This window comes from Bombina bombina, chromosome 3 (genome assembly GCF_027579735.1).
Source record: "Bombina bombina isolate aBomBom1 chromosome 3, aBomBom1.pri, whole genome shotgun sequence".
Lineage (NCBI taxonomy): Eukaryota > Metazoa > Chordata > Amphibia > Anura > Bombinatoridae > Bombina > Bombina bombina.
The window spans coordinates 1,034,241,223-1,034,253,401 of record NC_069501.1 but is presented as its reverse complement, the minus strand read 5'-3'; the positions used below and the strand labels follow the sequence as shown (position 1 = coordinate 1,034,253,401).

At 40.6% G+C, this 12,179-nt stretch overlaps 1 protein-coding gene across 1 annotated transcript in view; it reads left to right on the top strand.

Annotated features, from left to right (window-relative positions):
• DIP2B (disco interacting protein 2 homolog B) overlaps positions 1 to 12,179 on the top strand; it is a 624,447-nt gene that overhangs the window by 425,803 nt on the left and 186,465 nt on the right. The window contains 2 exon segments of the mRNA XM_053708237.1: positions 5,398 to 5,512; positions 7,099 to 7,238. Of these exon segments, the coding sequence (XP_053564212.1) occupies positions 5,398 to 5,512; positions 7,099 to 7,238 (255 nt within the window).

Here is a 12,179-nt window from a genome sequence, read left to right as displayed (position 1 = left end):
AATTTGAGGGAGGTAATCACTCACAGCAGAGCTGTGAGATTGTGACTGACTGTGATAAAAAACGTTTCTTTTCTGTACATTTTTTCTGCTATTCATGGTTAGTTATCCATTGCTAATGGGGGCAATCCTTTGCTAAAATTGTGTTTTTACCGGAAAGAATTTGATGTTATAGTTTCTCAAGTTTATTATTTCTCAACTGTCATAACTTTTTTTCTGTGCTTCTTAAAGGCACAGTACGTTTTTATATTATTTGTAAATTGCTTTGAAAAGTATTTCCAAGTTGCTAGTTTAATTGCTAGTGTGTTAAACATGTCTGACTCAGAGGAATATCTCTGTGCTATATGTGCTAAAGCCAAAGTGGAGCCCAATAGAAATTTATGTACTAATTGCATTGATGCTACTTTAAATAAAAGTCAATCTGTACAAATTGAACATCATTCACCAAACAACGAGGGGAGAGTTATGCCGACTAACTCGCCTCACGTGTCAGTACCTGCATCTCCCGCTCGGGAGGTGCGTGATATTGTAGCGCCGAGTACATCAGGGCGGCCATTGCAAATCACATTACAGGATATGGCTAATGTTATGACTGAAGTTTTGGCTAAATTACCAGAACTTAGAGGTAAGCTTGATCACTCTGGGGTGAGAACAGAGTGCGCTGTTGATAATAGGGCCTTGTCTGATACTGCGTCACAGTATGCTGAACATGAGGATGGAGAGCTTCAATCTGCAGGTGACGGTTCTGATCCCAATAGAATGGATTCAGACATTTCTAATTTTAAGTTTAAACTCGAAAACCTCCGTGTACTGTTAGGGGAGGTATTAGCAGCTCTGAATGATTGTAACACCGTTGCAATCCCAGAGAAATTATGTAGGCTGGATAGATACTATGCGGTACCGGCGAGTACTGACGTATTTCCTATACCTAGGAGGCTTACAGAGATAATTACTAAGGAGTGGGATAGGCCCGGTGTACCCTTTTCCCCCCCTCCTGTGTTTAGAAAAATGTTTCCAATAGACGCCACCACACGGGACTTATGGCAGACGGTCCCTAAGGTGGAGGGAGCGGTTTCTACTCTGGCTAAGCGTACCACTATCCCGGTGGAGGATAGCTGTGCCTTTTCAGATCCAATGGATAAAAAATTAGAGGGTTACCTTAAGAAAATGTTTGTTCAACAAGGTTTTATATTGCAACCCCTTGCATGTATTGCGTCTGTCTCGGCCGCAGCCGCTTTTTGGTCCGAGTCCCTGGAAGAGACTCTTGACTCAATAACTATAGATGAGATTTCAAGCAAGCTTAAAACACTTAAGCTAGCTAATTCATTTGTTTCAGATGCCGTAGTACATTTAACAAAACTTACGGCTAAGAATTCCGGATTCGCCATTCAGGCACGCAGAGCACTGTGGCTAAAATCCTGGTCAGCTGACGTTACTTCTAAATCTAAATTACTTAACATACCTTTCAAAGGGCAGACCTTATTCGGGCCCGGTTTGAAAGAAATTATCGCTGACATTACAGGAGGTAAAGGCCATGCCCTGCCTCAAGACAGAGCCAAACCTAAGGCTAGACAGTCTAATTTTCGTTCCTTTCGTAATTTCAAGGCGGGAGCAGCATCAACTTCCTCTGCTCCAAAACAGGAAGGAGCTGTTGCTCGCTACAGACAAGGTTGGAGACCTAACCAGTCCTGGAACAAGGGCAAGCAGGCCAGAAAACCTGCTGCTGCCCCTAAGACAGCATGAATTGAGGGCCCCCGATCCGGGAACGGATCTAGTGGGGGGGCAGACTTTCTCTCTTCGCCCAGGCTTGGGCAAGAGATGTCCAGGATCCCTGGGCGTTAGAGATCATATCTCAGGGATATCTTCTGGACTTCAAATCCTCTCCCCCAAAAGGGAGATTTCATCTGTCAAGGTTGTCAACAAACCAAATAAAGAAAGAGGCGTTTCTACGCTGTGTACAAGATCTTTTACTAATGGGAGTGATCCATCCGGTTCCGCGGTCGGAACATGGACAGGGGTTTTACTCAAATCTGTTTGTGGTTCCCAAAAAAGAGGGAACCTTCAGGCCAATCTTGGATTTAAAGATCCTAAACAAATTCCTAAGAGTTCCATCGTTCAAAATGGAAACTATTCGGACAATCCTACCCATGATCCAAAAGGGTCAGTACATGACCACAGTGGATTTAAAGGATGCTTACCTTCACATACCGATTCACAAAAATCATTACCGGTATCTAAGGTTTGCCTTCCTAGACAGGCATTACCAGTTTGTAGCTCTTCCATTCGGATTGGCTACGGCTCCAAGAATCTTCACAAAGGTTCTGGGTGCTCTTCTGGCGGTACTAAGACCGCAAGGAATTTCGGTAGCTCCGTACCTAGACGACATTCTGATACAAGCTTCAAGCTTTCAAACTGCCAAGTCTCATACAGAGTTAGTACTGGCATTTCTAAGGTCGCATGGATGGAAGGTGAACGAAAAGAAGAGTTCTCTCTTTCCACTCACAAGAGTTCCCTTCTTAGGGACTCTTATAGATTCTGTAGAAATGAAGATCTACCTGACAGAAGACAGGTTAACAAAGCTTCAAAATGCATGCCGTGTCCTTCATTCCATTCAACTCCCGTCAGTGGCTCAATGCATGGAGGTGATCGGCTTAATGGTAGCGGCAATGGACATAGTACCCTTTGCACGCCTACATCTCAGACCGCTGCAATTGTGCATGCTAAGTCAGTGGAATTGGGATTACTCAGATTTGTCCCCTACTCTGAATCTGGATCAAGAGACCAGAAATTCTCTTCTATGGTGGCTTTCTCAGCTACATCTGTCCAGGGGGATGCCATTCAGCAGACCAGATTGGACAATTGTAACAACAGACGCCAGCCTACTAGGCTGGGGCGCTGTCTGGAATTCTCTGAAGGCTCAGGGATCATGGACTCAGGAGGAGAGTCTCCTGCCAATAAACATTCTGGAATTGAGAGCAGTTCTCAATGCCCTTCTGGCTTGGCCCCAGTTAACAACTCGGGGGTTCATCAGGTTTCAGTCGGACAACATCACGACTGTAGCTTACATCAACCATCAAGGAGGGACAAGAAGCTCCCTAGCGATGATGGAAGTATCAAAGATAATTCACTGGGCAGAGTCTCACTCTTGCCACCTGTCAGCAATCCACATCCCGGGAGTGGAGAACTGGGAGGCGGATTTCCTAAGTCGTCAGACTTTTCATCCGGGGGAGTGGGAACTTCATCCGGAGGTCTTTGCCCAAATACTTCGACGTTGGGGCAAACCAGAGATAGATCTCATGGCGTCTCGACAGAACGCCAAGCTTCCTTGTTACGGGTCCAGATCCAGGGATCCGGGAGCGGTCCTGATAGATGCCTTGACTGCACCTTGGACCTTCGGGATGGCTTATGTGTTTCCACCCTTCCCGATGCTTCCTCGATTGATTGCCAGAATCAAACAGGAGAGAGCATCGGTGATTCTTATAGCGCCTGCGTGGCCACGCAGGACTTGGTATGCAGATCTAGTGGACATGTCATCCTGTCCACCCTGGTCTCTGCCTCTGAGACAGGACCTTCTGATCCAGGGTCCCTTCAAACATCAAAATCTAATTTCTCTGAAGCTGACTGCTTGGAAATTGAACGCTTGATTTTATCAAAACGTGGTTTTTCTGAGTCAGTAATTGATACCTTAATACAGGCTAGGAAGCCTGTTACCAGAAAGATTTACCATAAAATATGGCGTAAATACTTATATTGGTGCGAATCCAAGAGTTACTCATGGAGTAAGGTTAGGATTCCTAGGATATTGTCTTTTCTACAAGAAGGTTTAGAAAAGGGTTTATCCGCTAGTTCCTTAAAGGGACAGATTTCAGCTCTGTCCATTCTTTTACACAAACGTCTGTCAGAGGTTCCAGACGTTCAGGCTTTTTGTCAGGCTTTGGCCAGGATTAAGCCTGTGTTTAAAACTGTTGCTCCACCATGGAGTTTGAACTTAGTTCTTAATGTTTTACAGGGTGTTCCGTTTGAACCCCTTCATTCCATTGATATCAAATTGTTATCTTGGAAAGTTCTGTTTTTAATGGCTATTTCCTCGGCTCGAAGAGTCTCTGAGTTATCTGCTTTACATTGTGATTCTCCTTATCTGATTTTTCATTCAGACAAGGTAGTTCTGCGTACTAAACCTGGGTTCTTACCTAAGGTGGTCACTAACAGGAATATCAATCAGGAGATTGTTGTTCCATCTTTGTGTCCTAATCCTTCTTCGAAGAAGGAACGTCTTCTACACAATCTAGATGTAGTCCGTGCCCTGAAATTTTATCTACAGGCAACTAAGGATTTTCGACAAACTTCTTCCCTGTTTGTCGTTTATTCTGGTCAGAGGAGAGGTCAAAAAGCTTCTGCTACCTCTCTCTCTTTTTGGCTTCGTAGCATAATACGTTTAGCCTATGAGACTGCTGGACAGCAGCCTCCTGAAAGAATTACAGCTCATTCTACTAGAGCTGTGGCTTCCACTTGGGCCTTTAAGAATGAGGCTTCTGTTTAACAGATTTGCAAGGCTGCAACTTGGTCTTCTCTTCATACTTTTTCCAAATTTTACAAATTTGACACTTTTGCTTCTTCGGAGGCTGTTTTTGGGAGAAAGGTTCTTCAGGCAGTGGTTCCTTCCGTATAAAGAGCCTGCCTGTCCCTCCCGTCATCCGTGTACTTTAGCTTTGGTATTGGTATCCCAGAAGTAATGATGACCCGTGGACTGACCACACTTAACAGGAGAAAACAAAATTTATGCTTACCTGATAAATTCCTTTCTCCTGTAGTGTGGTCAGTCCACGGCCCGCCCTGTTTTTATGGCAGGTCTAAATTTTTAAATTATACTCCAGTCACCACTGCACCCTTTGGCTTCTCCTTTCTCGTTGGTTCTCGGTCGAATGACTGGGTGTGACTTAGAGGGGAGGAGCTATATAGCAGCTCTGCTGGGTGATCCTCTTGCACTTCCTGTTGGGGAGGAGTTAATATCCCAGAAGTAATGATGACCCGTGGACTGACCACACTACAGGAGAAAGGAATTTATCAGGTAAGCATAAATTTTGTTTTTTAAAAACCGGGCACTTTAGCATCAAAATTTACATTCACTTTAAAGGTGTAAAATACAAAGTACAGTTTGCAACAAAGTGTAAATGTGAATACATAACATTTATTATAAATAAATAAATTGTGTTTAGCAAGTTTAAAAGGGGTCGGCACTTGCATCCAAAGGCAAACTACAATCATTTTGTCAGGAACAAAAATATTTATATAATGAATGAGCACATTCCGCACTCACTGGGTTTGTAGTCCTGAAACATGACTGTTTAGCTTTTTGCAATATTGTAAATGTTAATATGTACTTTTTGTTATTTTGTACAGGGTCTGTATCTTCATGTGATGCTTTCCTGAATTTATTTCAAAATTATGGGCTTAAGCCTGAAGCAATTTGCCCTTGTGCCACATCTCTAGAAGCCATGACTGTAGCAATTCGAAGGTACAGAGATTAATAATAGCTGGGATTGGGGATTATTTAAAAAATGTTAGTGGTACTTTTTCATGACTTGCAAAAAAAATTTCCTTTGAATTTTGGAATGAAAGGGACAGTCTACTCCAGTTTTACCTTAGATTAAGCTGCAATAGCCTACTGCACCCCTTTCTATATCATACCCCTTTCTTTTTTAAATAGAGCTTGGTAAAGGTTATTTTCCTTGGGGCTCTGTCCTTCTGTCTTCTTCATACTAGATTGCTTCCTATTTTATTGTGATCTCTCTGTTCCATCCATATGAATTACAAGTGGCTTTATATACCTTACACTTCCTGGGGCTCCACAATTTTCTGTTGCACTTTATAAATTCTTATGTTTGTTTTAGACCAGGTTTGGATGCCAATTTCTTTCTACAGCAGCACAGCTCCAGGCTTTAAACAGCAGTTGAAGGAATCCTCTAGCGATTGTTGCATTACATAATGCTGCCACTAGAGGACACACTTCTCATGCTACAGTGTTTCTTTCGCACAACATAGGTTTACTTTCCCTGGAAGAAGCAGATTATTTAGTCAGGTGCTGCAGGCATAGTACAGCAGATATATGTGTGTGTTTAGATATATGTTTGTGTGAAGGTAGATAGACTATTGGCTATCTCCCTCAAGAGTAGAAGCAAAAACCTGACTTGTCATCCTCCTGTCACTCGTCCTGGGCATCCTCCGATGGTTCTCGTGACTTCAGTGTATCATTCTCTAGCGCATCCTCTGCCTCTTTACAGATCTCTCTTGAGGATTGACACAAGGTTAATTTCTATGTCCTCTTCTCTTTTTTGTCTGCACATCACCCTCAGGTTCGTTAATACAGTCCTGTGGGTTTTAGTATCTCTTGTAGGCTGATGACACCCAAATCTACCTATCTGCAACAGACATATCCTCTTCCTTGTTCATTTATATCACCAGCTGTTGATCCTGTATCTCATTGTTTAAATGTTCAACATCTCCAAAACTGAACCCCTTCTCTTTTCCCTCAACCCTTGTGCCCCACACTGCTTTGCGTTCACATTTAATTTCAGATTTTCTTTTTTATTCCTCACATTGATTCATTGATTAGTTCCTGCTGCTTCTACTTTATAAGTAACATCATTACCTTCCACAAACTACTGCAACTCTATTCCTTTCCCACACTCCGAGTGATTCTGGAATTCAAAGTCTTTAACCCTAAGTATGCTGCAAAATACTGCCGGTTACACAAACCAGCTACATACATCACAGTGATTACTTACAGCAGTGACCAAGCTAATTTATAGCTAACCCTAATTTACCACAATCAAGAGAGATAAAAGCAAAACAATTGCTAATCAGGGTTTTTAAATACTGTTAGTAAAGTGTGAGTTTTGCAAATCATTAATTCTGTATCAGTTAATTGTTTCTTAAAGGATCGGTTTTGTATGTAGCTCCTTTGCAAGTTTGTAATTGATTGCTAATGTATAGTGTGCATAAGAAATGTATGTTTAATTACAAAAAAAAAATAAAAAATATATTCCCTTACTGGGGATATATTGTTTTTTTTATTCATTATTTGTGCTGTTTTTGTTTTAGACCTGGAATACCAGGAGCACCTCTTCCAGGTCGTGCTATTCTGTCTATGAATGGGTTAAGCTTTGGTGTTATCCGGGTGAATACTGAAGACAAGAACTCGGCGCTCACAGTGCAAGATGTGGGGCACGTTATGCCTGGAGGTTGGTTGGTCATGTTTTAACTGTATAAATACCTAATGGTCTTGTCAGAAATAAAGTGAAAGTGTAGAATTATGATTTTGAAATAATTAAACTAAATTTTCACAAATGATTACTTTTTTTTATCATTTGAATTATAATGTGATTTTTCTTCTTAAATTGAAAGAGTCCACAGCTGCATTCATTACTTTTGGGAAATAAGAACCTGGCCACCAGGAGGAGGCAAAGACACCCCAGCCAAAGGCTTAAATACTCCTCCCACTCCGCCAGTCATTCTTTGCCTTTTGTCCCAGGAGGCTGGCAGAAAAGTGTCAAATTTTTTAATTTCTTTCATGTAATTGGCAAGAGTCCATGAGCTAGTGACGTATGGGATATACAATCCTACCAGGAGGGGCAAAGTTTCCCAAACCTCAAAATGCCTATAAATACATCCCTCACCACACCCACAATTCAGTTTTACAAACTTGGTGAAGTAAGTTTGTGCTTATATTCTACGTTGATATGCACTTCTCAGCATTTTGAATCCCGATTCTTCTCAGAGTACAGCGAATGTCAGAGGGTTGTGAAGGGAGTATCACCTATTGAATGCAATGGTTTTCCTCATGGGAGATCTATTTCATAGGTTCTCTGTTATCAGTCATAGAGATTCATCTCCTACCTCCCTTATTCAGATCGACCATATACTCTCATATTCCATTACCTCTACTGATAACTGTTTCAGTACTGGTTTGGCTATCTGCTATATGTGGATCGGTGTCTTTCGGTAAGCATGTTTTCATTACTTAAGACACTCTCAGCTATGGTTTGGCACTTTATGTATTAATATAAAGTTATAAATATATGTATTGTACTTATATTTGCCATAAGTCACTTTTATGTATATTTCCTTTTGCAGACTGTCAGTTTCATATTTGGGAAAAGCATATTTAGGAAAATATTTTTTCTTACCTGGGGTATAGTCTTTTTTTCTATTGACTGTTTTCTCTTTAAATTTCGCTGGCAAAATTAGGCTTGCGAGGGCGCAAAGTGACAAAGTTTATTGTGACATTCTTGGCGCAAGAATTTTTTGGCGCGAAGTTACTTCCGATTACGCAAATTCGTCATTTCTGGCGTCTTAGTTGACACCGAGTTCCTTGCTCAAGGTTGCGTTGTCAATGACGTGTGTCATTTCCGGATGTTGTTAGCGCCAAAAAATGTTCAGTTACGTTGTGCGTCATACTTGGCGCCAAATAATTTCATTATTTAAAACCCAATTGCTATGTGCCTCTTGCCTTTTTCTATGTTAGAGGGTTTGCTGTTTGCATTTTTTTCCCATTCCTGAAACTGCCATATAAGGAAATTGATAATTTCTTTCATGTAATTAGCAAGAGTCCATGAGCTAGTGACGTATGGGATATACATTCCTACCAGGAGGGGCAAAGTTTCCCAAACCTTAAAATGCCTATAAATACACCCCTCACCACACCCACAATTCAGTTTTACAAACTTTGCCTCCGATGGAGGTGGTGAAGTAAGTTTGTGCTAGATTCTACGTTGATATGCGCTCCGCAGCAAGTTGGAGCCCGGTTTTCCTCTCAGCGTGCAGTGAATGTCAGAGGGATGTGAGGAGAGTATTGCCTATTTGAATGCAGTGATCTCCTTCTAAGGGGTCTATTTCATAGGTTCTCTGTTATCGGTCGTAGAGATTCATCTCTTACCTCCCTTTTCAGATCGACGATATACTCTTATATATACCATTACCTCTGCTGATTCTCGTTTCAGTACTGGTTTGGCTATCTGCTATATGTAGATGAGTGTCCTGGGGTAAGTAAGTCTTATTTTCTGTGACACTCCTAGCTATGGTTGGGCACTTTGTTTATAAAGTTCTAAATATATGTATTCAAACATTTATTTGCCTTGACTCAGAATGTTCAACTTTCCTTATTTTCAGACAGTCAGTTTCATATTTGGGATAATGCATTTTAATTTAACATATTTTACCTTAAAATTTGACTTTTTCCCTGTGGGCTGTTAGGCTCGCGGGGGCTGAAAATGCTTCATTTTATTGCGTCATTCTTGGCGCGGACTTTTTTGGCGCAAAAATTCTATTTCCGTTTCCGGCGTCATACGTGTCACCGGAAGTTGCGTCATTCTTTGACGTTATTTTGCGCCAAAGATGTCGGCGTTCCGGATGTGGCGTCATTTTTGGCGCCAAAAGCATTTAGGCGCCAAATAATGTGGGCGTCTTTTTTGGCGCTAAAAAATATGGGCGTCATTTTTGTCTCCACATTATTTAAGTCTCATTATTTATTGCTTCTGGTTGCTAGAAGCTTGTTCACTGGCATTTTTTTCCCATTCCTGAAACTGTCATTTAAGGAATTTGATCAATTTTGCTTTATATGTTGTTTTTTTCTTTTACATATTGCAAGATGTTCCACGTTGCAACTGAGTCAGAAGTTACTACAGGAAAATCACTGCACAGTGCTGGAGCTACCAAGCTAAGTCTGCTATAAACTTTTGGTATCTGTTTCTCCAGCTGTTATTTGTATTGCATGTCATGTCAAACTTATTAATGCAGATAAAATTTCCTTTAGTACTGTTACATTACCTGTTGCTGTTCCGTCAACATCTAATTTTCAGAGTGTTCCTGATAACATAAGAGATTTTATTTATTTTAAATCCATTAAGAAGGCTATGTCTGTTATTTCTCCTTCTAGTATACATAAAAGTCTTTTAAAACTTCTCTTTTTTTTCAGATGAATTTTTAAATGAACATCATCATTTTGATGCTGATAAATCTTTGTATTTGTTCAAGATGGAATTTATTCGTTCTTTACTTAAAGAAGTGTTATTTGCATTAGAAATAGAGGATTCTGGTCCTCTTGATACTAAATGTAAACGTTTAAATAAGGTAGTTATTCCAGAAGTGTTTTATCTCCCTGATGCTATTTCTGAAGTAATTTCCAGGGAATGGAATAATTTGGGTAATTTATTTACTCCTTCTAGACGTTTAAGCAAATTATATCCTGTGCCATCTGACAGATTAGAGTTTTTTGGGACAAAAATCCCTAAGGTTATGGGGCTGTCTCTACTCCTGCTAATGTACTACTATTCCTATGGCAGATAGTACTTCATTTAAGGATCCTTTAGATAGGAAAATTGAATCCTTTCTAAGAAAAGCTTACTTATGTTCAGGTAATCTTCTTAGACCTGCTATATTTTTAGCGGATGTTGCTGCAGCTTCAACTTTTTGGTTAGAAGCTTTAGCGCAACAAGTAACAGATCATAATTTTATAGCATTATTATTATTCTATAACATGCTAATAATTTTATTGGTGATACCATCTTTTGATATCATTAGAGTTGATGTCAGGTATATGTCTCTAGCTATTTTAGCTAGAAAAGCTTTATGGATTAAACTTGGAATGCTGACATGTCTTCTAAGTCAACTTTGCTTTCCCTTTCTTTCCAGGGTAAATAATCATTTCGTTCCTTTCCTCACAACAAGGAACAAAAGCCTGATCCTTCATCCTCAGGAGCGGTATCAGTTTGGAAACTATTTCCAGTTTGGAATATATCCGAGCTTTATAGAAACCTATAGCCAGCTCCTAAGTACCTATGAAGGTGCGGCCCTTATTCCAGCTCAGCTGGTATGGGGCAGATTACGTTTTCTTCAAAGAAATTTGGATCAATTCCGTTCTTAATCTCTGGTTTCAGAAACATTGTTTCAGAAAGGTACAGAATTGGCTTCAAGTTAAGGCCTCCTGCTAAGAGATTCTTTTCTTTCCCGTGTCCCAGTTAACACAGCAAGGCTCAGCATTTCTGAAATGTGTTTCAGATCTAGAGTTGGCTGGAGTATTTATGCCAGTTCCAGTTCTGGAACAGGGGCTGGGGTTTTATTTTATCTCTTCATTGTACCAAAGAAGGTCAATTCCTTCAGACCAGTTCTGGATCTATCATTATTGAATCGTTATGTTAGGATACCAACATTCAAGATGGTTACTGTAGGACTATCCTGCCTTTTGTTTAGCAAGGGCATTATATGTCTACAATAGATTTACAGGATGTGTATCTGCATATTCCGATTCATCCAGATTACTTTTAGTGTCTGAGATTCTCTTTTTAGACAAGCATTACCAGTTTTGTGGCTCTACCGTTTGGCCTAGCCTCAGTTCCAAGAATTTTTTTCAAAGGTTCTCGGTGCCCTTCTTTCTGTAATCAGAGAATAGGGTTTTGGTATTTCCTTATTTGGACGATATCTTGGTACTTGCTCAGTCTTCTCATTTTCGTAGAATCTCATACGAATCGACTTGTGTTGTTTCTTCAAGTTCATGGTTGGAGGATCAATTTACCAATCAGTTCATTGATTCCTCAGACAAGGGTAACCTTTTTAGGTTTCTAGATAAATTCAGTGTCCATGACTCTGTCCTTGTCAGACAAGAGAAGTTTAACATTGATATCAGCTTGTCAAAGCCTTCAGTCACAATCATTCCCTTTGGTAGCCTTATGCATGGAAATGTTGGGTCTTAGGACTGCCGCATCAGATGCGATCTCCTTTGCTCGTTTTCACATGCGACCTCTTCAGCTCTGTATGCTGAACCAATGGTGCAGGGATTACTCAAAGATATCTCAATTAATATCTTTAAACCGATTTTTCGACACTCTCTGACATGGTGGACAGATCACCATCGTTTAGTTCAGGGGGCTTCTTTGTTCTTCCGACCTGGACTATAATCTCAACAGATGCTAGTTTTACAGGTTGGGGAGCTGTGTGGGGGTATCTGACGGCACAAGGGGTTTGGGAATCTCAGGAGGTGAGATTTCCGATCAATATTTTGGAACTCCGTGCAATTTTCAGAGCTCTTCAGTCTTGGCCTCTTCCGAAGAGAGAGTTGTTCATTTGTTTTCAGATAAGACAATGTCACAACTGTGGCATACATCAATCATCAAGGAGGGACTCACAGT